This window comes from Ochotona curzoniae, unplaced genomic scaffold (assembly GCF_017591425.1).
Source record: "Ochotona curzoniae isolate NIBS_2020 unplaced genomic scaffold, NIBS_Ocur_1.0 contig_1014, whole genome shotgun sequence".
Taxonomy (NCBI): domain Eukaryota; kingdom Metazoa; phylum Chordata; class Mammalia; order Lagomorpha; family Ochotonidae; genus Ochotona; species Ochotona curzoniae.
In genome coordinates this window covers 1141094-1166997 of record NW_024464920.1, presented here as the reverse complement: position 1 = coordinate 1166997, position 25904 = coordinate 1141094, and the positions used below count along the sequence as shown (strand labels likewise).

Below are 25904 nucleotides of genomic sequence, written 5' to 3'. Positions count from 1 at the left end.
GGCTGTTTCACAAGGATGTCAGACCCTGGGCACATGGCAGTGATGCAGGGAAGCCTCTGACCAAGTGCCTGGAGGGCCTTCTCAGGGTGCTGAGTGCCTGGGTGCTCAGAACCAGCCCTGAACCTGCGCCTGCTGTCTTGCAGCTCACAGAGAAGCTCCTGGACCTGGAGAATGAGAACATGATGCGGGTGGCGGAGCTGGAGAAGCAGCTGCTGCAGCGGGAGAAGGAGCTCGAGAGCATCAAGGTGCCGCGAGGCTGCTGATGGCCCCTGGCTCTGGCGCCGGGGGGTTTTGCTTTGCTTGCCTGAGTCATGTGCGGTTCTCCAGGATCCTAATCTTGGCGTGCTCATACAGCACACTCAGATGAGGGTGGGCTGATGTGTGTATCCCAGTTTTCATTTGGGGTGGAAAGCTGACACCACAGTGGGGCAGACACACAAGAGGATGGGAGCGGAAGGGCAACCCAAGTGGGCACCTCTAGAGTTCCAGCACAGGTTCCTACCAGCTTGCACCCGCAGGCACTTCTACTCTCTTGAGGTGCCCTGGAGTCCTAATACAGAGCCATCCCCATATTTCAGTGTCTGCCCTGCTCTTTGAACCTGATGCTTGGTTCTGACTCCTCCTCCTAAGTCGGAGATGCTCTCTGTGCTGTGCTCCACATGGATCTGCCCCATCTGCTCAGTGCTGTGCTGTCAGACAGCTCAGCAGGGTCTTGTCCAGGGTGTGGCCAAGTGCGCAGTGTCACAGCGACAGCCTCCTCGCTGGGCCTGGAGGATCCCATGGGGAGAACAGGTGGGGGACTGACCAGTCTCCTGCTCCCCACTTCATTCCATGTCCCAGCCTCTCCTGGCCCTCCTGGGATTCCTCCTCCTCCCAGGCACCCTAGTTGGGAGTTCCTTGGGCCGGAATTGCTGTCAGTTTTTCTATTTTTGAAAGAACATTTTTAATGTAGGTCATATGTTAGCACAGGCCTAATGAACCACTCAGTAGAGTTCAACAAGTAAACAGCAAGAATATAGGTAGGCAGGGGCTAGAAACAATCAATTGAAAGGACTTAACTCATAGATAGTAAACTTTAAAATATTCATGCATCATGGAAACTACAGTGGGACTTTTGCAGGCCTGACCGCTGTGCCTCCAGCGTGCTCTTCCCTGTCTGGCAGGAGACGTACGAGAACACAAGCCACCAGGTGCACACCCTGAGGAGGCTCATTAAAGAGAAGGAGGAAGCCTTCCAGCGCCGATGCCACCTGGAGCCTGGCGCTGGGGGCCTGGAGGGCGTGGGCAGTGAAGCCCTGGCCAGGATAGGGCCTACAGAGATGAATGAAGGCACCCCGGCCTCCGACCTGGACCCACTGGCTCCAGCCCCACCCTCAGAGGATGCCCTGCCCCTGCCTCCACCACCAGCTCCTCCCCTGCCTCCTCCACCTCCCCCTTTACCAGGTAACCAGGGCAACCACTCCAACCCGTTTCATCTCATGGAGACCACAACCCCCATCAGTCAGTGGAGAAGCTGGCCAGAGGATGAGGCTGAAAAAGGGATGAGGGCAGTTGAGGTTGCTAAACAGGGTGCCCCAGGGCCGTGAGGACCACGAAGATGCTGGCTGTCACTCCTTGCAAATGGCCGAGGAGGGGACTTAGACCGACAGGAGAAAACCAGAGCAGAGCTGGGGAGAACTTCCATGAGAACTCACACTGCTGGCTGTGGTCTCCTCCCTAAGTCCTTTTCGGGCAGGTGGGATGGGCAGAGGGGAGGGAGGCTGTGTGTCCCTTGACGCCCAGGTCACGGAGTTGTTCTTTCTTCCCCAGACAAGTGTCCGCCAGCCCCACCCCTTCCTGGCGCTGCTCCCTCTGTGGTGTTGACAGTAGGTCTGTCAGGTGAGTATCCACAGGGCCTTGGGCAGGACTGCTGAGGTCAGGGGAGCGTGTGCTCCACCTGCACCTCACTGGTCCTCCTCCCTGGCCAGCCATTCGCATTAAGAAACCCATCAAGACCAAGTTCCGGCTGCCTGTGTTCAACTGGACGGCACTGAAGCCCAACCAGATCAGCGGCACCGTCTTCAGCGAGCTGGACGATGAGAAGATCCTAGAGGTAACCAGTGGCGGCTTGAGGGGCTGGGGCCCAGGTGGCTGTCACAGGTAGATTTGCTGGCTTTGGGTAGGGGCAGGGCTGGAGCCAGCTGCCTGGACCAAGCTGGACCATGTGATGTGGATGAGGTCCCAGCATGCCCCTTCTCGCCAGGACCTGGACCTTGACAAGTTTGAAGAATTGTTCAAGACGAAAGCCCAGGGCCCTGCCCTGGACCTCATCTGCTCCAAGAGCAAGGCGGCACAGAAAGCTGCCAGCAAGGTGACCCTGCTGGAAGCCAACCGTGCCAAGAACCTGGCCATCACCCTTCGCAAGGCAGGCCGCTCAGCTGAGGAGATCTGCAGGGCCATCCACACGTGAGGCTCCCCCCAACCTGGCCCCGGACCTCCATCAGCAGCCTGGCGGTCTCCTGGGTCCCAGGCTGCTGACAGAACCCTGTGCCGCCTCTCAGCCATCCCCCAGCCTGGCTGGAACGCCCTGCCTCTGGTGTGTAGCAGGCACTGCATGAGGGGCTGGGACTCAGCCAGCCCAGAGCAGCCCACCAGGGCAGCAGCATGACGCTGAGCCTGCTGATCGGGAAAGGCAGAAGTACATTAGTTAGTCCAGGCCAGGCGCGCTGGGTACTGAGGTGGAGGCTGGCTTCAGCAGAGGCAGCTTAAAGGAGTGGGCTGAGTCTTGTAGGCTCTGTGCGTCCTGCGCCATGTGAAAAGTGGGGACAGAGGGAAGACGCTGAAGGGCACCAGGGCCAATGTCATGGTGCCATAAGCTGAGCCACCATTTGGGACGCCAACATCTTCTCCTGGACTGCCTGGTCAGATCCTAGCCACTCGGCTCCCCCTACCCAGCTTCCTGCTGATCTGTCTGGGAGCTGGTGAATGATGGCTCAAGTACTTGGGTTCCTGCCACATGTGTGGGAGTTCTGGATGGAACTCATGGCTTTGGCCCGGCTACTGCAGACATTCGGGAAGTAAACCAGCAGACAGAAATGATCTGTTTCCATCTCTCTGTCACTCCGCTTTTCAGCCAGCTAGCTAGACAGACGATCGGAACAAACAGAAAAACCCAGGAGTGTGGAGTGTTCCCCAGGCTGGAGGCAGTGGGTCTGTCTCTGGCTGTGTGGCATGCATGTTCCCCAGCCCCGAGTCCTTGCTGGAGCTGGAGGACCACAGGCTGAGGGGGATGGAGGGGACCGGGGCGAGCCCTGAGGGGTCCTGCCTGCCCCACAGGTTTGACCTGCAGACACTGCCTGTGGACTTCGTAGAGTGCCTTATGCGCTTCCTGCCCACTGAGGCCGAAGTGAAGCTGCTGCGGCAGTATGAGCGTGAGCGGCAGCCCCTGGAGGAGCTGGCGGCTGAGGACCGCTTCATGCTGCTCTTCAGCAAAGTGGAGCGGCTGACACAGCGGATGGCTGGCATGGCATTCCTGGGCAACTTCCAGGACAACCTGCAGATGCTCACACCGGTACGGCTCCCGCAAGTTGCCATCTCTGCTGCTGCCCCTCCTCCCTCTGCCTGCCAGTCCTTCCGATACCCTCCCCTGCCTCCATCCCAGTGTGGCGTCACTGAAGTGTCCATGTTGCCTTCCAGCAACTCAATGCCATCATCGCGGCCTCTGCCTCGGTCAAGTCCTCGCAGAAGCTGAAGCAGATGTTGGAGGTGGGGAAGGACAGTGGGTGGGGTGGCTGGGGATTCTCAGGTCCTGGCAGGGGAGGAGCCCTCCGTGCCCAACCTTACTTGCTGCCCATGCCCCTTTGGACAGATCATTCTTGCTCTGGGGAACTACATGAACAGCAGCAAGCGGGGAGCTGTGTATGGCTTCAAGCTGCAGAGCCTGGATCTGGTAAGATGGTGGCAGCTGTTAGGGCCAGGAAGCCCATGGCAGCAGCTACACAGCTGATGCGCTGAGCGCTCACTATGTTCCTCTCCTGACCAGCTGCTGGACACCAAGTCCACAGACCGGAAGATGACGCTGCTGCATTTCATTGCCTTGACGGTGAAGGAGAAGTACCCCGAGCTAGCTAACTTCTGGCACGAGCTGCACTTTGTGGAGAAAGCTGCAGCAGGTGAGGGGAGCCAGCCGGCCTGGGACAATCCCAGAAAGCGAGGAGAAGGCATGCTGGGTCCCTTAGTTTCTGGCTTTTGTTATCTTCTTTTTGACAACTTGGGAGTTTGACAACTTGGGCCACTCCAGAAAGAGCCTCCCTGCAGGCTCCAGGCCTGGCACAGCCTTCCCAGTAGGTGCAATGGGCAGGACCAGGAAGGGGGCCCAACTCTTTGCCCAGCTCCCTTGGGCCAGCCCCAAGACTCCATGGGGCACTGCAGTGCAGGGACTGGAGTGCCAAGCGGGGTGAGCCGAGGCAGCTGTGCTTTACAGAGCTGCACTCTGGGCTCTCCGTGTGTGCTTGAGAGCCCTGGGCTCACGGCCTGCTTTCCCTGGTCCCCAAGGGGGTTCAGTTGTGTGTATACCGTACTGGGGAAGGGCCAGGGTTTGCTGAAGCCCTGGGCCAGGAGGTGGGCACACCAGCTTCTGGGCAGGCTTCAGCCAGGCCCCTGGTGACCACAGTGTCCCTGGAGAATGTGCTGCTGGATGTCAAGGAGCTGGGCCGGGGCATGGAGCTGATTCGGCGGGAATGTGGCATCCATGACAACAGTGTCCTCCGGAGCTTCCTCAGCACCAATGAGGCCAAACTGGACAAGCTGCAGCGCGACGCCAAGACAGCCGAGGTGAGCGGGGAGGAGGGGGTGGGAGTGGCTCTGTCAGGGACAGCCTGCTCCTTGGGAGCCAGGCCCCGGCCCCTGCCCTCCGCTCCGGGAGGGACCTCTCCTTCCCACTGGGCTGACCTCTCTGCCCACCCTCCCCCAGGAGGCCTACAATGCAGTTGTGCGCTACTTTGGCGAGAGTCCCAAGACCACGCCTCCTTCGGTCTTCTTCCCTGTGTTTGTCCGGTTCATCCGTTCTTACAAGGTGAGCTGCAGAGGGAAGTGGGGTGTGGGGAAGCGGGGTGTGGCCTCTTCTGACTCCTCCTCAGCAGCTGGGGAAGGGCCATGAGGCTGGTGACAGGCCTCTCAGCTGTGAGCTGGTGGGCAGGGTGGGGGCCCAGGCCCTTCCTGTCATTGTCTGCAGCAGGAAGTGCCCCTCCAGAGGGTGGCCACCTGGGGTTAGCTGGTCCCCCTGCCACCCACTCTCCATCTCAGTGTCAGCCCCTCCCCTCACAGCCTGTGGGAGCCTCACCCTCACTTCCCTCGTAGGAAGCGGAACAAGAGAATGAAGCCCGCAAGAAACAGGAGGAGGTGATGCGGGAGAAGCAGCTGGCTCAGGAAGCCAAGAAGCTGGATGCCAAGGTGGGTGGGACTAAGTCAGGACCTTGGCGGGGGGCCAAGCCCAGGGGGCTGGGGAGAAGCCCGGGGCCTCAGAGCCAGAGCCCAGCAGGGCAAGGAGAGGGGCTTTGGGAGTGGCTGCCAGCTGTGTACGAGCAGAGCATCCTCAGGCTCCCTCGCTGTCTGCCGTAACTTCCTCCCCCATCCTGATGCCTGATGCAGACCCCATCGCAGCGGAACAAGTGGCAGCAGCAGGAGCTGATTGCAGAGTTGAGGCGGCGCCAGGCCAAGGAGCACCGGCCTGTCTATGAGGGCAAGGACGGTACCATTGAGGACATCATCACAGGTGGGGACCTTTCCCTCCCGGGGCCCAGCGAACTCCCGTGGGCCTCTTCTCCTGCCACCCCAGGGGGCTGACCACTGCGTCTCTCTCCTGGGCCACAGTGCTGAAGAGTGTCCCTTTCACGGCTCGTACTGCCAAGCGGGGCTCACGCTTCTTCTGCGAGGCAGCCCACCATGATGAGTCAAACTGTTAGCCTCCAGGGCTGGGTCCTGACAGGTACTGGGCACCACAGCTGCCCCTCTGCATGCCTACCTCCCAGGCCTTCTGCTGGAGCCCCTGCATGACTTGGGGTCACACACTTCTCTCATGTCCCAAGCTCTGAGAAGCGTGGCTTCCCCTGCATGCGCCCTCAGGGAAATGGAATCTCCCACTAACGTTGCCCTGACTTTCTACTAAGACATGAGGACAAGGGGTCGGGAGTGGCCAGGCCAGGCCAGGGCTGGTGCTTGGTTCTAACCACTGAGGGCGAAGGCCTTCCCCAGCCTCTGGGACTCTCTGTGTAAGAGCTCCAGCAGGTGCAGTGGCACTCGGGTGCCTCTAATCTCTGCACATCCTGGGTCTCTGTCCACCGCCCAGTGGCCCCAGCTACCCTGCAGAGCCCTAGCAGTGAGCGAGCCACCCGTCGGGCCTCTTTGCCCTCACAGCGAACCCCTCCCCAGCCCTGCCTGAAGACCCGGCCCTCCTGGACATGCTATCCCCAGCTCCACCTCCCCGTCCATCTATTCACAGGCCTCCACTGCCAGCCCGTCATCGTCCGCCACCAAGCCAGGAGTGCTGCCCCGCCTGGCGGCCCTCCTCGGGCTCCAGGCCCCCGCTGAGACCTCACAGTCCATGGGGAACCGGGGCCCCGCGGATACCATGCTGCCGTGCAGCCACCTCGGCTCCCGAGGTTGATCTGACCTTGCCGTGTGGACACTGGGAGGGTCCATGGAGCCTGGCACTTCCCTGCTGCCTCCAGTACTGCGCCTTGCCTCTGAGAGTCTCGACTCTGTTGGAAGGGGTCCCCAAGGTTGGCACAGGGCTTTGGCCTGTACAGGGACAGCGTGGTCCTCTTGCACCAAGCCCAGAGACTTAAGAGGGCAAGTGACCATATGCATTGCTGTCTGTCCTCTCTTAGTCCCACGGTCGGCCCTGAACTCGACCTGCTCATCGCAGATCATGCCTTGCTAGGACCAGGCCCCTGGTGGAGTGGGGCAGAGGCCAGGCTGTCCTTGCTAGAGAAAGGATGTGCCAACAGCTCCCTCCCCACTCAGCTGGGGGCAGGGTGGTCTCAGCTCCCTGCTAGTTCCTGTGAGCGCCTTGGAGGGAACGCAAGGCCCACCCCTTTGTATATGTACCACTGCCCTTTCCTTTTGTACATAAACCGCAGACCCTCCCTCTCTGAACAAAGGCTTGAAGCACCACTCCTGTGTCTTCTTTCAAGGCCTGGTGAGTGACCGGGATTAAGGGTGGTCTTCCAGCCAGACCCCAGCCAGTGGCGGGTGGAGCTGCACCCGCATGGGGAAGATGAGCTCAGAAGCCTGAAGGGAGGAGAGGCCCTGTGGGCGGCAGCTGGAGGTTGCGGCCACACAAAGAAGTTGGCCAGCTGTGAGCCACCAGTGCCCTCTGCTGGCCACACACACCACCATCCAGCCCTCGGCCGCTGGCGCACAAAGACAAGCCACTCACTGGTTGTGTTATAAATACTATTATTTAAAAAACAAAAACAAAACGAAACACACATACATCGGGTCCTCGGGCTGGAGGAAGAGGTGTAGAGGCCCAGGGCCAGGGCAGGCAGGAGCAGGCACTGTTGCTAGAGGGTGAGGACCCTGCCCTCTGCTGCCCAGGCCATGTCCACCAGCCCTGCGGGCACTCTGCCCTAGAGACCCTTCACTCACACTTTATCTACCGGCACCACCCACCTCTGGTCTGGGGCTGAGGACAAGGACTGCACTAGCTTGGGGGAAGGACCCCAGACGCCAGGGGCAACCCCGAGAGGTGCCGACAGGTGCAAGGGTGGGCTAGGAGGTCGGGCAAAGTGGACACAGACCAGACCGAGGCAGGGTCTGAGGCAGATGCAAAGGTGGTTGGAGCCAGGAGCCCACTGAGCCGAGGCAGCATGGCCCATTCCGTCACTGGTGGTCGTCCAGCTGCTGCAGGAGTGCCCGCCGCCGCCTCTCCAGCTCGCCCTCACTCAGCTCGCTCTCTGACGTGTCCCAGCCTGACTGCTGGGGCAAATGCACAGCTCATCTGGGGCCCGCGCTAAGGGGAGGCCTGCATGCAGCCCTGGGGCCGGGCCCCACCGCTCACCTTCTCCTTCTTGATGCCGAAGCCCAGGGAGCGGTAAGGGAACTCCACCTGCCGGAGCTCCCTGCCCTTGTCCTGCTCCTCCTCTTTCCCATCATTCTCCTTGCCAGCTTTTTCCTCAGGCTCTGTCCCACTCTCGGGACTGTTCTGGAAGAGTCCAGGGCCCCCCGCTGCCATCACTCTCTGGAAGGGCAGCTTGGGAGGTGGCTGGAGCTGGTTTCATGGAACAGCAGGCCTGAGGTATAAGTGCCTTCTCCACTCACCGACTTGCGTCTTCTCTTCTTGGTTTTCTTTTTTGGTTTCTTGGCTTTCCGAAGGCCATGATCTGGAGTGAGAAAATCCCGCTGAGCTCCTCCAGGAACAAGGGCTCCTCCTGGCTCCCCGCTCACTCTCCATAGACATGAGGCAGCCCAGTTTCCCTTCCTTTTCGCACTTTCTCACCCGGGTAGGGACAGGAAGCTTCCCCTGCTCCTGCAGGTGCAGCCCTCCCAGGACCCTCTCCCAGAGTCTTTCCAGAGCTCGCCAAGGTCCTCGAGTCGCAGGCTGCCTACCTGACCCAAGGAGGAGGTGAGAGGACGGGGAGCCCCATCCTCCAGGGGCAGCACCCCCACTCTCAGCCGAATCCAGGGAAGACGATGGCTCAGAGCCAGACTCTGAGGGGTTTTGCCTCCTCCGCTTGGGTGCCCGGAGAGACGACAAAGACAGCTCCTCTTCGGACTCGGAGCCCTGGCACAGCAACACGAGAGTCAGCGTGGCAGTCTCCTGGCCTTGGGAACCCCAATCTAGGATGAAGGGCAGAGAGGAGGACCCAGGGCCAAAGGGTTCCTGAGGCCTCCCTTCCAGGATGGTGATGGAGACCATGCAGTTTTCCCAGGTGAGCCTGCCCTGGTCCACAGCCTTTCAGCCTGGCACTCACCGAGGGCGAGTGGGACCGCTTGTGGTGGTGTTTCTTGCCCTTCCTGCCGTGCTTCCGGCCCCGGGTATGCAGATGCTGGCACTCATTCTGCTGGAAGCAGAGGCAGGGCATGAGGGGGACCTTGGCCAGGTCCTGCCACTTCCCTGGCTTGTCTTCTGCCAGAGGGGTGCGGCCACTGAGCTTTGTCAAGCTGACCTAGGGCCAGGTCCAAGGAGAGAAGCTTGCCTCACCTCCAGCACCTGCAGGAACTCCCGGAAGAGCCGGATCCGCTCTGACTCCAGCGTGATCTGCTCGAAGGCCGAGTCACACACAAAGCGTTCCCGGACCTTGATTGGGGAGAGCACTGCTGATCAGCCCAGCCCCACCTGGCCTATCAGGACACGGCCACCAGCACAGGAAGGAAGGGAGATGGAGCTGGGGCTGTGCTGACCTCTTCCCAGGCAGTGCCCAGCTCCAGCGCGGGCACAGCCTGCCTTAGCATACTCCGGAAGGCCGCCTCCCTGCGCCGCACACGGCGTGCCTCCTCCTTCTCCCGCTCCCTCTCCCGCGCTTCTGCTTTCTCCAGCAGCTGCAGGCACAAAGAACACAAAACGGTGTCACCCTGGAGGCTGGGGCTTGTACCCATTTTCTAGGGGGTGGAGGTCAGGGCTGGGCTGTACTGGGGACAGAGTGAGGGGTGGCAAGCGAGAAGGGACACTCCAGGACTCTGGGTGCGATTAAGGGGCAAGCTCCGCACACCCAGCCCCTCACACTGTTGAAGGTCAGCTTGATGTTGCCTGCGTCCAGCGCGGCAGCCCTCTTGTCAAAGCTTATGACGTGGGCGAAGTCCTCAAAGGCCGTGTTCACTTCCACACAGAAGCCCCGGTCCTGTGGGCACAGCAGCGCATGAAGCGGGGGTGCTACGGCCATGGCCCAGAGCTGGCAGGTGCAGGGTTTAGGAACAGGATGCTCATAGAGACCCTGGCCCTTCGGCCCCAGGCCCAGCCTTGTGTTGGGGTGTTGCCAAGCCACAGGGTGGCAAGGTGTCTGCTGCGGCCCCCACCCAGCCTTCCTGGTGATCCTGTGCAGCCTCAGCCCCCACCCTATTGGACACTGTACACTCACATCCTCCTCCCTGTTCGGAGCTTAACAACAGGTCCCAGGGGTGTCTCAGGTGGACAGAGACTAGGGTGCTTGCAGCTGACACATGCTGAGCAAGAACTCCAACCCTGGCCCAAAGCCCATGTGTGCAAGTCCTGTACCCACCCACGCCACTCGTGCCCAGGGACTAGTGAGGTCTTTGGCGTGCAGCTGCTTTCTCCGAGCAATACTCAGGAACGGCTGAGATCGAGGGAGCAAACCAGGCCACAGTGCATCTTGCCACATGGTAGGGCCTCACTTCTCCCTAGCGCTCTCACCCCAACCCTGTCGGGCAGGGCACTGAAGCCACCTCTCCAGACAGCTCCCTTGTGCCTCTCCCCCACACCCAGACAGGACCCCTGTGCCAGGCACTCATCTTCCCAATTGGCTCCCTCCTGGACTGCGGAACCTCTAGAAAGGCAGCACAAAGGCCAGCTAGGAGTCTACATGCTGAACTGCCTGTAGAGCCATCATGGACTGTGGCGGGCTCCGAGCCAGGAGTCACCGCACTTTAGGACGGGTGCTGCCCCCACCCCACTCCCTTGGGCACTGTCACCAATCCTCCCCAGGCTCCTTTTGCCCTCACAGCCATACCACAGGGCTGCTGCTTGGCACCTGCTTGGGTCCTCAGGGCTGCTGTCTCTACCCTGCCTGCAGGCATTGCTGCGGTGGAACTCCTGCCTGCTGTACCCCTGCAACCTTGCTCCTCACCTCCCTGCAGGACCCCCCTCTTGACTGGGCACTCTGCACACCCTAGACACTCGACAGTGCCTTTCTTCTGAGGTCCCAGGCCCCCCATCTTCTGTCCTCCACCTGACTGCATCACCCTGTAGGGCCAGAGGGTTGTCAGTCAGTCTGGCTGCATGGCTGCAAGACAAGGCAGGAGCCCAAACAGGGGAACATGGGGGAATGTTCCTAGTGTGGACAACATCTTGCAGCACCAACCACCATGTGGCTCCATCCTGACAAGGGAAACACAGCCACCCCAAGACTACAAGTTCTCAGTGTGATTACCCAGTGTCACTAGGGCTGGCATTGGGCTGCAACACCAGCGCCCCACATTTGGGAGGGCAGATTTGAGCCCCAGCTCCTGTGTTTCCGACCCAGCTCCCTGCTGATGCATTTGAGAAGGCAGTGGACAATGGCCCAAGTACTTGAGCCCCTGCTGCACAAGTGGGAGACCAGGAAGAAGCGCTTAGCTTCAGCCTGGTTCAACCCTTGCTATTTTAAGCATTCAGGGAGTGAACCAGCAGATGGAAGATTTCTTTATCTGCCTTTGAAATAAATCAATTTTTTAAAAAGGTGATTATTGGTTTTGAGAATAACTCTCCCCATAATATTCTGGTTTCCTCTGGCTCAACCGTAGCTCCCCAGTGCTGGTCCGTGGTTTCATCACAGACCCAGCCATTGCCTTGTTCCTTTCTCTCAATGTCACACTTCCCAGCGACTGTCCCCTGGGGTCACACATTTACCCATTTACCATACTTTTCCAGTAAACCAAGGCAGAAGGCCAGCGTACATGAGAGATGCAAGCTGTCTTGGTTGGCAGGAGGGGAAGGGACAGGCCCTCTGCCTGGGAATGAAGACGTTGCTTAAGCTGACTGTGTCCTGCTGTGGAAGACCTGGGTTCAAGTCCTAGCTGCAGCTCCCGACTCTACCTTCCTGCCAATACGGAGCCAGGAGGCAGTGGTGTCAGTTCAAGGAACTGGTTTCCTGCCATGCACATGGGCCTGAGTTGAGTTCCAGGCTCTTGGCTTCGGGCCAGCGCAGGCGTGGCTACTGGAGGCACCTGGGAGCAGACCCACAGATGGGGGCTCTGTCTGTCTCAAGCATAAGATCTCCCCTACCACCTTGCCCATCTCCAGGAGGATCTTGGCAGTGCCACTGTTCCAGCTCTCCTAGCTGCCGCTAGCAGTGCCAGGTGGGTCTCTGGCACCTAGGCCTTCCTGAGAACTGCACCAAGGGACAGGGCAGGGCCTGAGTTGGCAGAGTGAGTCACAATGTCTCTCGTTACTTGCCACTGTCACTTGCACCATGGGGAGGCTGTGAGAACTGCCCTCTGCCGCCTTCTCCCCTAGAGACGCAAGTCCTCGCCACACCATGGGGAGGTGCTGCTTTCCCCTCGGCAAGATGAACACCCAGACTTGCCAACTTCGGGGCCTCTCAGAGGGCGGACTCTCCTGTGATCTGAGGACACTGCACCAGCACTCACAGGAGACAGTGTGGCCTGCTTGTGCAACACCAGCATGAACACGGGAGATGGCACACACGGCTTCGGGGAACGGGGCACTTGACACTCCGTCCCCAGCGCTCCTCAGCTCAGCCAAGTTGGTCTCCTGGGTCCTGAGGGGTATGCTGAATCCCTCGTGTTGAGGATTGCCCATTACTGCCCGCAGCCTGCTCCTGAGCGCTGCCCGCTGTCTCTCAGCAGGCACCAGCACATCTTCCATAAATGTCCCTCCCTGCCTCTCCTACAGCACCCTGCCTGCTCCCTCACGTCTCTCCCTTGGGAGTCAGGGCTGCTCAGAGGAAATGTGCCAGGGCCACCTGGGAAAGCCAGCTGACAGGGCCAGCAGAAGACAGATGATGCACCCTCTCTCACTGGTGCCAGGCAAGGGAAGCGGTCATGGTGGGTGCCAGCAGGCATGTGGCCGGCCTGTGCCCATCCCTCACCTTAAGGATGTCCTTAATGATCTTCTTCTCATCGTGGAATCGTGCCTTCAACTCCTCCACATAGAACTTGAACAAGTCCAGAGGGGTGGAGCCTGCAGGGAGGGAGGGAGGGGGGCCTGGCGGGTGGCAGCTTCCCAAGGTCTGGCTGGGGGTGGGATCGAGGACAGAACCAGGCTGGGGTGCGGAGAGGCCGGCAGGGCAGGAGAGCAGTCTGCTGCTGGGGAGCCTGGCTGCCTTACCCGGCTGGCCCAGCATGTTGGCAAAGCGGACGTCAGTGCTGACTGCTGGGTACAGCTCCATCCAGGTGGACATGGAGTGCAGCTGCCCTTTCTCATGCAGCTCGTCTAGGAAGGTCTGAGCAGGGAGAAGCCAGTAATGGCAAGAGTGACACAGGAAGGAAAGCAGAGCCAAAGACCTCCAAGGGAGGGAGGGATTAGTGGGAAGCAAGGAGGGACGATGCTGGCAAGGGAGGCAGAGAGCCATGGAGCCAGCCACCTGCCTGCAGCACCCTGGTCCCATGACTGGGCTGGTCTCCTGACCCACAGCTGAGGACTCCCACTGGGAGCAAGCTCAGCCCATCTGGCTCCCTACACAAAGGAAATGACAGGTCTAGCTGCCCAGCAGTGCCCTCTACCGGCAGCTCCAGGTGGTGACATGTCTGGTCCCAGGGCCACAGCAGGGAGCAGGGCTGCAGGCAGGCCTGGGAGCGTGGCCAGGGTCAGGTGCGGACAGAACAGGCAGCATGGCTGAGAGGAGGCAGGCCAAGGGGAGAGCTGTGGTCTCAGGGAGGGCTGAACTTGGATCCAGAAGGCAGCGAAGATACCTGGAAGGCCTCCCGGTTCTTGCGTTGCTGACGCCGCTCCCGAAGCCGGGCCCGCTCCTGCTCCTCCTCCTCCTCTCTCTCCAAAGCACGGATGTGCTCCTCAAAGCAGATCAGTGCATCTTCCTTGTCCATATCTAAGGACAGGGGAGGTCGGTGAGCAGGCTCCAGCACTCCACATGCGGAGAGGACTCCGCGGGAGCAGCTGCTGCTACCAGAGGTCTGAAAAGAGGCAGGTGGGGAAGGAGATGGCAAACTGCCTAAGGACAATGTCATGTCACAGACAGCACTTGTGAATGCATCTACCAGCAACTGTGACAGGAAGCCATGTGGGACCCTGGGGGACACATCTGGAATCGGGAGTCAGTCTGAGGTGCAAGCTCAGAGGGTGAAGCTCTGGGTCAGTGGCCTCAGCTTACTGTGACACACACGAACCCACGGTTCTGGGGTGGTTTGAGACCACAGCTGTATGCGCTGTTCAGGTCAAGATCACCACCATCCCAAGATTTCCGATTCCCATCCCAGGCTCCTATCTCCACACACATACGATGTCCATGTTAGCTGTGGAGCCGGGACAGTCCTGGAGTCCAGAGAGCTATAGGGACTGAAGGAAGGCAGGCGGTGGCAGGCAGATGGCACAGACAGGTGGGCAGTGGGGTGGCGAGGGGGCTCACTCTGCAGCTGCTGGTCCTGGGCAAAGCTAGGGTTGTCCATGAGGTACTGCTGGGCCTGCGACCAGCTGGTCTGGAAGCTGACACTGCTCATGCTGTCCAGGATGCTCTTCAGGGCCTGGATGTTGCGGCGGCGGAGCTGCTTGGCCTGTTCCTGAGGAGCCACGGGAGCAGGGTGAGGCACGCTGGCCAGGGCTCCCCGACTCCCCAAGCGGGCCATGGCAGAGGAAGGGGCATGGGCTATGGCACTGACAACCCAGGACACTGCCTTCCCTCCCTCCTCCCCCAGGCCCAGGCAACAGACCAGAGCAGCAATGGGGCGCACAGGCCTCCAGGGCAGGAGTGGGGACCCTGGGGAGGCAGAGAGAGGACCGGCCAGCCCACACCGAACCCAGGATTGAGCCCGGGGTGGAAGGAGCCAGCTGGGACTATTACCTTCTCCTTCTTGGCCAGGAAGAAGATGACGTCATCGTATACCTCTTTTCGATCTCTCTCAGGCACCACAGCCCAGACCTCTAGCTCCCCAAAAGTCTGTTCCGCCCGCCTGGGGAGCACACGGGCTGTGAGGAGTCAGCAGGGAGCACAAGCCCTGGCTCTCGCAATCCGGGCCACGCAGCTGCTGACCGGTAGCGGGTGGTGGATGTCATGCGCTCGTGCTGCTCCAGGAAGTGCTGCAGGGTCTGCTTGGCTTCCTTGGCCCTCAGCCGGGCCTCCTCCTTCTCCTCCTTCTCCCGCTGCGCCTTGTAGGCATTGAACGCCTGCTTCTTCTCGCTCAGCTTGGGCAAGGCACTAGGGAGGGGAGGGATGGGAGCGTGGTTGGGGCTGCAGGAGGCAGTCCGGGATGCAGGCCACACGCACAGCAGGTTGTAGGGGGCTGAAGGGAAGAGGACTAAGCATAGCCTGATGCAAGTGGGGCTTTGGGGTCCTGCAGGTACCACCAGACTGGGGCCCTACCCAAGCTCCTCTCTCCCCATTCAGTTTGCTACAGACACCACTGCTGAATGCCCCCGCCACCAGCACCACCCTCCAGTATTTCTTCCTTCGGCACCAGACCCTCATCTCCCAGGCTCCCAATGACGCCCTGGGTCTGCGCCAAGCTGGGCTTTCTCAGGGGCTCCCTGGCCCAGTGTCCTACCAGGCCTACCTGTAACGGGGGTCAGTGACCACCATCTTCATGGCCTGCTCCCATGATGCGTTGGAGGGGACGGCCTGCGATGGAGCCAGCAGAGGTCACAGGACTTGCCTGCCTCTGGTCACCGCAGGCCCTCCCCAGGGAGCCTCACCACCCCGCACCTTATCCCTCAGCAGCTCCTTGAATGCCTGCTTTGCCTTCTCCCGGTTGCTCCAACTGAGGCTGGACCTCTCTGGCTCTGGCTTGGCCTCTTCCTCCTCCTGCTGCGGGGACTGCAGCTGGCTCGCAGCGCTGCAGGGCAGAAGGAATTCAGGCACAGGGCCACTGGTGCGCTGTACTCTCAGCAGCACGCTGCCCTCCTGTGACTCCCAGGGCTGCCCTTCCACAGAGGACGAAAGCCAGCTGGCCTCGGGAATGCTGGCAGGGGCAGCCCTTACCTGCTGGGGCCCCCCTCAGGCTGCTTCAGGAAGCCCTGCTCCAGGGGCTGGGCGGCCTCCGACCCATCACAGTCTTCACTCCCACCTGGCTCGGGCTCTGGGAGGCCTGAGGACACGGGCACAGGACCAGGAGGTATGGGCGGGGGGTCGGGCTGCGGCTGGGGAGGCTGTGGCTGCAGTGTCTGCGGTGGCAGTGGCAGTGGCTGCTTCCTGCAGGTGAGCCAAAGGGCAGTGTTGATAGGACACAGAGGGGAGAGAGCCCCTTCCACCCACAAGCCTGATGCCCACAGCGTCCACTGCTGCCCCCCCCCCAGGTGGCCCAGGCAGAATGAGAGGTAGACACAGGGACAAGTCACTCACCCTGCAGCCTCCTGCTTGACTAAAGCTGCAAGGGGCAAAGACGACACCGTCAGTCACAGGACAGCAGGGGGAGGGTCCCTGCCCCTCCACCAAGGCCAAACCAAGCGACTTGCAGGGCGCTCACCTTCCAGTTCGTCCAGGTCCTTGGGCCGGGTCCAGCGGGACTCCTTACTCTGGTTGTTGTAGTAGTAAGGCTTGCCTGTGTCCGACTTGTACTCTTTCCAGGGACACTGAGACAGCAGCAGCTGAAAGAGGACATGGCAGGCCAGTTCAGCAGGCTGCCTCTGCTCTCCAGCAATGGGCTGGGAAATAAGGGACCCGAGGAGTAGATGCAACAGGCCTGGCTATGCTTCAATTCGGGAAGGTGGGCTTGCTGAGCTGCTAGGGAGGGAGGCTGCGTGCTGTTTAGGGACCTCGGGGACCTGGGGGGGGGGTGCATCCTAACGACTGTGCTTGTAGCCTGAGGGGAGGTTAAGGCCACGGGAGGGCCAGGCAGCTGAAAGGGCTCAGGACCTCTGCCTTTGACTTGAGCACGCTGGGCTTCTCCCACACGGACTGCTTGTCGTCAGCGTTGTAGTAGTAGGTGCGCCCGTCGGGGGTCACATGCTCACTCCACAGGGCCCTCTGCGGGGACCGGCACAGAATGGTGATCAAAGGCCCTTCCTGACACTGCTCCCCCTCAGCCCAGCCCGCCTCCCCAGAGATGCCTGAGCTTGGAGCACTCACCAAGGGGCCTGTCCCAGGCACAGCAGCTAGAAAAGAAGCCAAAGGAAGCTGCTAAGCCCCCCGACCCAGGCCTCATCTTACCCCAAACTATGCCTCCCCTTCTGCCGACCCCAGTCAGTAAAGATCCCCCTGGTCCCAGCAACGTCCCGGGCTCCCTGGCATCCCGTCAGGCAGGTTCCAGGTGGCCTCCAGTCCACGGTCCCCTCTCCCCTGTGCCCCCCAACCTCCGAGCCTGGGGGGGAGCAGACCCCCAGAAGACTCACAGCTGGCGGTGTCCGCACCCGGAGCCGTCTGCCGAAGAAAGAGGAGGGGGAAGGGTTGGGGCCAAACCCAGTGGCCCCCAGGACCCAGGCCGTGGGGGTGGAGAAGCAGGCCAGGCCAGGATCCATGTGCCCTACTCCCAGGGGCCTCTGCTCCCTCACAGGCCCCCCACCATGCCAGGGCCCCAGCTCTGGGCTCCCAGAGGGATCCACACAGTTCATTTCTCTTCGTTTTTCTCAAGCCAAAAAAGTATGCAGTTGAGTCAACTCCTGATGCCCATCTTGTCACAGCGGATGCCAAATGCTACCCCTTCCTCAGACTCTAGTCACCAAGCAACAGTACAGAGAGGTGCTGCCACCCCCGTGCTTGCCACCTCTTCCAGAGGCACCAAGAGGGTGAGCAGGGGCTGGGTGCTGCGTGCACAGTGCAGGTTCTGAGAGTGAGGAGGACTGGGCATGCGTGTGCGCCACAGGGGAGCTGCGCTCAGCATGGGCACTACCAAGAGAGCAGGGATGTGCCTTCGGGATGAGCAGGCCTAGGAGTGGAGTACGGATGGCGAGGAGGGTTCCAGTGTGGGGTGCTGCCGGGAACCAGGGAGGATACGATAGAAGAGGGAAAGAATGGAGCCCCTGAATTCCAAGTCACACCCGTAGGAGCGCAGGGCCAAGCCTGCTTCCTGCCAGCCCCCAGTGCTCACCACTGCGGTGACGGGCACTGCTGGCATCAGCATTCCTGGCATCATCGGAGGTACCATTCCTGGTATCTGTGGATGCAAACAAGACAGAAGCTGGCCACCATGGTGGAGGCGAGCAGGGGGCCTGGTCAGAGGTAGAGGGCTGAGCTAGCACTGGGCTGGGTGCACTTTCAGCAACCCCCAGGTGTGGGCTCTCACTTGCCCATGAGGTGGCCCAGTCCTTCAGCTGACAGATCCACACAGGCCTGGCATAGTGCCCCCCTCTCCGACTGGCTTCCATGGCCATGTACCCACTCTTCTCTCCACCCCCTGTACCACAGATGGAGTCTGTTGAAGGTCCAGGGAGGGGAACGATTACCTGTGTGAGTGATGGTGGTGCCCCCATTGGTGGAAGCATGGGGGGCAGGATGCCAGGTGGCATAGGGGGGATCGCTGGCGGCCTCTGGCTCATGGGGGGCAGCCCCATTGGCGGGAAGGGTGGGGGGAGCCCTGGAGGGGGTATCTGGAAGTGAGGAAAGCGAGAACTCATTACAGAGAAACACTGCCAGGAAGCAGCCAGTCCCCTACTCCACCCCACCCCACCTCTCCGTTGGCCTGGAGGGGATACTGAGGCCTCGGCAGGAGGGCCTCCCTCCTCACTGCGGACCTCTGGGGTTGGAGGTAAGCACACTTGTTCCCAAAGAGGAAAGGGCAAAGGTCAAGGCCATGGCATAGCACCCCTGCAGCAGCCCTGCCTGCTCAGCCACACCCAGGGGCCCTCCGATGAGGAGTGGGAGGCAGGTGGCCATGTACCCCCAGCCCCCCACACCTCCACCTCCACCTCAGGACCACCACGGCTCCTCCAGCCTGGATTCTGTGTAGACTTAAAGAACACAGGCAAGGAGTGGTGGAAAGAGACAGCCCACCCTGTCCGCACCCTTCCACTCCTCCTGTCTCCAGCCCCAGGTGCCCCAAGGGAAAAGAGACAAAGGGGAACCATCAACTCCATGGGACTGAGAACTTTAGCAGCTCTTGTCACCCCAGTGCCCAAGCCAATTCCAAGGGCAGCAGAGCGGTCATCACACCAACACCGTGTTGACAAGGCCGTGATGGTCAGGGGCTCAGGGGCTGGGAGTGCGGGGGCGGGGGGTGCAGGCTGGAAAAGCCAAGCCCAGGGGAACACAGAAGACTTACGAAGGGTGGTGGCATCATGGGGGGCCCCGGTGGGAAGGGGGCAGGCGCTGCTGGGGGCCGGGGACCAGAATCGGGAACCGACTGTTGAGGGAGAGAAAAGTCATAGGACCCAGGACGGGCACCGAGATGGGCTTTGTGGGAGGGAAGCGGAGGAGTGCGGATGAGCGGGACTCAGGTCCAAGGGCAGGGCCTGCAAGGCTAACTTGCCACCGTCCACAGTGCCAGGCCCCGGGCAGCTTGCCCTCTGTGCCAGCTCAGGGCCAGCGGTGTCTTTGTTGTGGGACTTGCATAGTGCCAGGGTGCTGAGAAGATGGAAGCGGCTCTCTCAGGGGCACAGGTCAGCTCCCCCAGGGCTGTGAGCCCCATCTCCTGCCTGGTCGGCTGACTCTTGCTCCAAGCTCCTAGTTCAGCTAACTCCCTCACGGACTCACTCCAAAACGTCTCCAAACACAGAAGACCCTGGCCCTCTAAGGCCTGGCCTCCTCTTCGTCACCCTTCTCTGTGACATCTCCCACTCCCCTCCCCCATGTACGCGCAGGCTTTGGAGCAGCCTAGTCTTGTTGTCACACACCAAGTGGCTGGCCACAGCCTGTCCTTTGGTCCCTGCCTGGGGCTCACTCACTCTAAGAAGCCTTCCTGCCTGTACTTTAGGGGCTCCTGCTAGGCATCCAGTGCACACAACTTTTCCATTACTGCACACGCATGTCCCCACACAGGGTGGTCAGAGTCCGTGGGTGCAGGGATCACATCTGGCTCGTCCCGAGCTGGACTCCTGGGACCTGCAATGTAGCCTAACGCAAAATAGGCAACTGGTGAACACTGTCCGAATGAAAACACAAAGGGAAGAACAAATACTTTCTGAAGCATCTGCCACCGATAAAAATAAAATGCATCTTATGCACATAGCCTTGCATGGCCAAAATGACATATATATGACATATATACAAGGTTTTCATTTTACTTTCTACATAAAAACAGCAGGTTGGGATCACCTTAAATACATGAGTATTAGGCAGCTTTTGAATACTCTAATGAATTACCTGAGGGCTGGATACTTTTACAAAGAGGTTTATTTAGGAGCCGTCATTGTGGTGTAGCATGTAAGGCCACTGCCTGCAACATTAGCTTTGCATATGAGCACCGGTTCAAGTCCCAGCTGTTCTACTTCCAATCCAGCTAGCTGCTAAAGTCCTGGAAAAGCAGCAGAGGATGGCCCAGATGTTTAGGACCCTGCACCCATGTGGGAGACTGAGAAAAGGCTCCTGACTCCTATCTTTGGCCATGTGGCCACGTGGGAAATTGACCTGGGGGATGGAAGATCTATTTTTCCCTCTTTCTAAGTAAATAAATAAATAAATGTGTGCTAAAAGGAGGTTGATTCTATGGCTCACAGTACTGGAAACTCAAGGGCATGGTGCCAGCTTCATTGCATCCCAAAGCAGATGAAGTAGAACGTATTCTGGACCTTGAAGGGCAGAGGCCTCGTTTGCTCCTTTTAACAGCACTCAAAGCAGAACTAACTCCGGGTCACATGCACGAACGGAGACCCTCCCCAGAACAGGTGCCCAAGGACTACCAAGCTGCTGGAGGCCGCCTCTTCTCAGGGGCACCTCAGCCCTGCCACAGAGGGGCAGAGCACCCACACACTAGCCCTTGGAGGACCAACCAAGCCACAACAATCGACAGTGAAGAGCTATGAAATTACACACCCACTGCAGGCAGAGCACTAGGCAGTCACAAATAAGAATCAGCAGGCTCAATGTCTCCCTGTAGAGCCCTCCCTAAGGTGCACTTAGTGTGGGGCGAGGGCCAGGCACAGCCAGCCAGAAGATGGTACGCAAGAGATGGGTGAGGACACCATTGCTCTCTGTAACGCCTAAGACCCACCAGCATTGTTACCTATCCAAACAGCTGTTACTGCATCGAGGCTGACAGGCCCCAACACGCCAAGGCCTGGAAATGGGGGGAGCAGAAGAGAAAGGAAGGTGGGAGCTGGCTGAAGCCTCATCGCTGGGCTCAAGTTGCGCAGCTCCCCAGTGGCCCCTGTGTGACCAGGGCTCGGCGTTTCAGACCACTTCCTAACCCCAGCCTTCAGCCTTCCCCGTCCCTCACCACTTCCTAAAAGGGTTAGGGCAGGAACGCACCCATTCCAACCTGACTCACCCCTCCTCAGCATTCAACTGCCTCGGCCATGCATTCAGACCTGCTCCTGCCCCCACAGTTCTTCCTCAGCGGGCAAAGTCAGAAGCAAATCAATATGGGAGGAAATCCAATATACAATGTCACACATTCTCGCCTCCTGCTGCATAGGGAGCCTCCCTAACCCCCAGGTAACCATCTCTGGGTCCCCTCCCACCTGCCCTAGGGTGGCCCATTTTGGGGAACTGGCACTCCTACCCTCACCCCTTCAGTTGTGTGTGTTGATGAGAGAGAGATGGAGGGAGAGAGGGAGGGGGAAGGAGGAAGCGAGGGAGCCTGAGTTACAGCACGCCTCTCTCCTCCTCCCAACACTTGGCTGAGTCCTCATCACTTCACCACCACCTTCTCGCATGACCTTCTGCTGCAGCCTGCCAACTGTCTCCCCCACACGGCAGCTTTGGCGAGCTCTTTAAAGTGTCCCCTCGGGTGCCTCAGCCCCTCAGGGAACACACCAACCTCCCCAGCCTCAGCCTCCACTTCCGCCCGGGACAGCTGCGTCGACTGCCAACCCCATTCCTCTTGCCCACATGTGCTTTGCATCTGCCAACCCTCGGGTCCCCAGCGAAGCCTGTCCCCACGGCCTCCTCGAGTTTGGATATGTGGTCACACCTGAGCCTTCCTCTTTGGCCAGCGTCCACGACAACTCTATAGCTACTCTGATGGCTCTTCCATCTTACACAACGAAGAAAGAAAGATGCTGCCCATTAAGTTATGACAGCCCATCAAATGCAGAACCTTGCCCCCTGACCTCAGTAATGGAAAAATGTCAGTCTCGGGGTTAATAGAACACATCTCTGCTACTGCTCTGTAATGGTCAAGGACTTAGTCACTATCACCCCAACATCCTATCCCCATCTCACTGGTCCTCACGAACCCCTTCAGGCACCCAGCAGGGGCAAAAAAAAAAAAAAATGTTTGCAATGGTCTTCACACTCGGCACAAAATGGGAGCGGGGCAGGCTGAGGGACACTGACGTGGCTCAATGGTTATTCAAGGAACACAGAACGTCAGAGCTAAAGCGACCTGGCACCTGCGCAAGACAGCCTTGTCTTTTTAAATAAGAGAGGAGGACAAAGAGGCACCCTCGTCCCAGGTTCCACAGCTGGTCATGGACAGAGGCCGGGGCTGGACCCAATCTGCCCCAGCCCTCCTCCCTTGGACGCACACAGTTCCTGCCCCGGGGAAGTGGGTTTGCTTTCACCCCAACACATTCCTTGCCAGCTCAGCAGTTCCCCCAGAAGGACCCAGCAGGGTGGCTGCCTAGAGCTGCCTCCAGGCTCTCAGGGAGCAAATAGCCCATCCCACCTGGCCTGGCTTGTCCTGACTCGGTGCCCGGACTCCCCCTGCTCCGCACAGGAACTGTCAGATTACCTTCACATGCTTCTTTTATTCTACTTGCCTCCCAATTCATACAAGATGATCCAATATTTCCTCCCCCAGGCTACCTTTTATGACAACCTCCTACACACACACACACTTCCACCTGTCTGTGTGCCTGAAGATGAAGGCTGTGCTACCTGGCAGACTGAGTCATGTATCTGGGTGTTTCACACCAGACTGCCTGTCCTGCCCCCTGGGGGGAGGGGGGATCCCCTACATTGGGATGATCCCTTCCCCCTAAACCACTCTCCGGTGTCTAGTCAGGCTCTGCACAAAAGCACTGTGATCAAAGGCGGTCTCCCTCCTAACCTTGGTGGGGTTCTGTGTGCTGGGTGTGCAATGGGCCCCGTATGTTGGCCTCAATGCTGGGTACAGGCTGTGACAGAGAGGGGGTGTGGCAGTAGTGTGTGTTGCTGGGGAAAAGGGAACTGGAATCAAATGCTGGCATGAAGATGCCTACATACTAAGCAGCTGACAGTACACCATCATCTTCAAGGCGGATGGAGATCTGGGGGCAGCATTTAGGCACCACTGTTCTTTGGACAGCTCCTGCTGCACAGGGGGCAAGGGCAGGGGAGTCCATGAGCTGCCCCTACCCTGTTGTGCCCTTTCTCTCTAGAAACCCACCAGCTTGGGGACCAGGACAACTTTGGGTCTCAGGATACTCATGGGTGAGAACCCCAAGCAAGCAAAGTGAGAGAGGGGCTACAGGAATGGGGGCCTGTCCCCAGAGGGCTGGGGAGGCGTAAGGAACACATGTCCACCTGAGTCAGTGACCAGGAATCTACAAGTAACACCTTCACATTCCTGAGCTGAGAATTCAGAAGAAAGACGGAGAAAAGAACAGATGGAGGGCTGGGAGGAAGGGAAGGGGAATTACTTTAGCTAGTCACTATTTCGTGCGTGCTTTTTAAGAGCCAGATTTCACGCCCAACATGTCTCATGTAATCCTCACACGCAACTTACAGGCGATCACCTCCACTTGAGAAAAACAGAGGTTCAAGGGAACCTGACCTCGGTCCCAAGAGAGTCCATGACATGGGCAGGTTTGGGATCCAAGGAATCTGCGCCTTCCCATCCTCCACCAGGCTGCCCCCAGCAAGGAAGAGGCACCCCCCCACACACACACACACATCTCTTATCACCTTGTTCCCCAACCCTCGGGCAGGCCTGCCTCCCTCCTGCTCCCTGAAGCGATGACAGCTGGAAGATGGAGGCTGGGAGCCCCATCTCTCCGGAGGAGGTACCAGTGAGCAGTGTGGGAGACCAGCTGATGACCCTGCCATGCTTCTTCAGTGCTCCCCAAGCGGCACCTGTTTCCAAGACCATGCTCTCCCCAGATATACTGGCCCTTTCTAGGAAACACCTTCTCTAGAACCACCTAATCTTGCAGGTGGAAACAACTGGGATATCATTCCCCCACCGCACCCCACCTTTTTTTTTTCCTTCCAGTTTTCTTTCCCTGTTTTAAAGAGGAATGGAAGGCCCAAAGAAAGTGGTGACTGGCCCAAGGTCACACGGAGCTGTCCAACGAGCTTGCCGATGGGCCCGCCCAGCCCTGCAAGGAGCTGGCAGCCTTGGCACACGGGGTCTGGCCAATGCCTGCAAAGGCGGGACGGGGTGTCCAGGCGGCCCCAGGACGGGGCGTCCAGGCGGCCCCAGGATGGGGCGCCCCGACTCCCCTCGGGCTGAGTCCGGGGGTGCGTCAAGCGGCACGCCCCGGCCTCTCAGGATGGGAACCTGGTCTCGAGGACCACCTGCCGCCGCCTCCTCTTTCCCGACCTTCCTTCACACACACACACACACACCCTTCACGACGTCCCTTCCTCCGCCTCACCCAGTCCCGCAACTCTCGTCCCCGCAGCCGCCAGACTCCATCATGGCCTCCCCCGCCCCTCAGCCCCCCAATCCCCGCCCCCATGGCCCCGGCCCGGCTCCTCTCCCTCGGCCGCCGCTCCCCGGGCCCCCCAGCGGCCTGCCCGCCCCCGACCCCGGCCCGGCCCGGGCCGCAGGGGGCGCTGTGGGACCACCCCGGGCCCCGCCACCCCCGCGCGGGGACGTTACCATGCCAGAGCCTCCGAGCAGCTGGGCCGGCTCGGCCCACCCGCCAGTAAGAGCCGCTGCGATTGGCTGCGCCTCGGCCGGGGGGCGTGGCTGGCGGGGGTCGCACCCCTTCGTCGCCGGGGCTCCGGTGGCTCGGCCGTGGAGGAGCGGCGCTGGCGACTGGGCCCGGAATGGCGGAGCCCGCTGCAGGGCACGGACGGAGAGACGGACGGCCGCGGGGTGCCTGGCGCTGACGGACGGACGGACCCGGGGTGGGAGCCCGCCGCTGGGCGCTCACGGACAGACGGACTGCCCCGGGGTGTCGGGCGTTGACGGAGGGACGGACGGACGGACGGACCCGGGGTGTCGGGCCCTGACTGACGGACGGACCCGGGGTGTCGGGCCCTGACTGACGGACGGACTCGGGGGGGCCGGCGCTGACGGAGAGACGGACAGACGGCCGCGGGGTGCCTGGCGCTGACTGACGGGCTGCCCCGGGGTGCCAGGCAGTGACGGAGGAACGGACCCGGGGTGTCGGGTGCTCACGGAGGGACAGACGGACGGCCGCCGCTCTCCTGCCTCAAGCAGGCCACTGAGGCCCGGCTCCGGACCGGAGCGAACGCTTTCCAGTTTGTGGTGTGACGGTCTTGACCACTATTCATGAACTCCGGAACTACTTATTGAGCACCTGCTTTGCACCTGGCATTGAATCTGCAGTAGCTGGAAATAAAATACAAAGCAAAAACAGACAATGCCCCGAAATCCTGCCCGGGGAAGGCTCACGCGTGACTCCGAAGCTGCTCTGGGGACGGGACGCCCCCGCAAGTGAGCTCTCACTGCCCAATCTTTCATAAAAGTTAAGACTCAGAAGTAAATAGTGCGCAGACTAGCAGGTCAACCCAATGCTGTTTCTTGAAGATGTATTTAAAGATCAGAGTTAGAAGGAGCTCTTCCATCTGATGGTTCCCTCCCCAGATGACCGTCGTGGGCTGGGGGCCTGGGCAGGGAGCTTCATCCGGTCTTCCCCATGGGTGCCAGAGGCCAAGGGAGAGGTTTGGCCATCTTGTGCAGCCTTCGCTGGGCGCCTTGGCGGGGAGCCGGCGCGGCAGTGGAGCCGCTGGTACCCGCAGGGCGGTCAGCTCCTCCGGCTTGTCCCTGAGGGGACTGGGCCAGGGAAACGTGGGTACTTGTTTCCTGGTGTCTTGCTTGTCTGCTCCCCTGCCCCCTGCTGGGACTAGTGCTGGGTTCTGCAGGCCATGGCC

General features: G+C 60.1%; 2 protein-coding genes across 14 annotated transcripts in view; one reads left to right on the top strand and one right to left on the bottom strand.

Annotated features, from left to right (window-relative positions):
* The window catches only part of FMNL3 (formin like 3), a 53795-nt gene extending 46643 nt beyond the window's left edge, over positions 1-7152 (top strand). For 2 of the 5 annotated variants that reach the window (XM_040978873.1, XM_040978853.1), the window contains 14 exons: positions 144-245; positions 1164-1443; positions 1810-1878; positions 1968-2092; positions 2243-2445; positions 3316-3550; positions 3676-3744; positions 3848-3928; positions 4022-4151; positions 4652-4812; positions 4952-5053; positions 5338-5430; positions 5629-5752; positions 6479-7152. In XM_040978873.1, the coding sequence (XP_040834807.1) occupies positions 144-245; positions 1164-1443; positions 1810-1878; positions 1968-2092; positions 2243-2445; positions 3316-3550; positions 3676-3744; positions 3848-3928; positions 4022-4151; positions 4652-4812; positions 4952-5053; positions 5338-5430; positions 5629-5752; positions 6479-6567 (1863 nt within the window). In that variant the 3' untranslated portion in view covers positions 6568-7152. Of the gene's footprint in view, positions 1-143; positions 246-1163; positions 1444-1809; positions 1879-1967; positions 2093-2242; positions 2446-3315; positions 3551-3675; positions 3745-3847; positions 3929-4021; positions 4152-4651; positions 4813-4951; positions 5054-5337; positions 5431-5628; positions 5753-5850; positions 6348-6478 lie in introns of those variants that run through there. The other 3 variants (XM_040978861.1, XM_040978844.1, XM_040978835.1) reach the window with 2 other exon arrangements.
* A 711-nt stretch (positions 7153-7863) lies between these two features.
* On the bottom strand, positions 7864-24699 carry PRPF40B (pre-mRNA processing factor 40 homolog B). Of its 9 annotated transcripts, XM_040978749.1 has the most exons (26): positions 24664-24699; positions 19021-19101; positions 18206-18349; positions 17851-17916; positions 17156-17183; positions 16893-16918; positions 16680-16790; positions 16291-16411; positions 16167-16191; positions 15807-16016; positions 15531-15660; positions 15382-15446; positions 14862-15026; positions 14673-14781; positions 14241-14391; positions 13570-13703; positions 12986-13100; positions 12747-12838; positions 9705-9821; positions 9385-9522; positions 9185-9280; positions 8955-9044; positions 8590-8764; positions 8302-8363; positions 8042-8185; positions 7864-7956 (listed from the first exon to the last, which is right to left on the bottom strand). In XM_040978749.1, exons 1-26 carry the CDS (start codon positions 24664-24666, stop codon positions 7864-7866), a joined length of 2691 nt encoding a protein of 896 aa, XP_040834683.1. In that variant the 5' UTR covers positions 24667-24699. The 9 variants fall into 9 exon arrangements, with proteins under 9 accessions (XP_040834683.1, XP_040834700.1, XP_040834709.1 ...); XM_040978766.1 differs by lacking the exon at positions 24664-24699 and having other exon boundaries at positions 8590-8805; positions 8951-9044; positions 19021-19053; XM_040978775.1 differs by lacking the exon at positions 24664-24699 and having other exon boundaries at positions 8590-8805; positions 8951-9041; positions 19021-19053.
* Between the last annotated feature and the right edge of the window lie 1205 nt (positions 24700-25904).

Bases quoted from the DNA above. Each gene is read 5' to 3' on its own strand.
- PRPF40B (XM_040978749.1), bottom strand. The intron at 16,192-16,290 runs GTGAGCGCCCTG...TGCCCCTTGCAG, and splicing joins GGACCTGGACGAACTGGAAG to CTTTAGTCAAGCAGGAGGCT. The intron at 7,957-8,041 runs GTGAGCGGTGGG...TTGCCCCAGCAG, and splicing joins TCGGCATCAAGAAGGAGAAG to TCAGGCTGGGACACGTCAGA.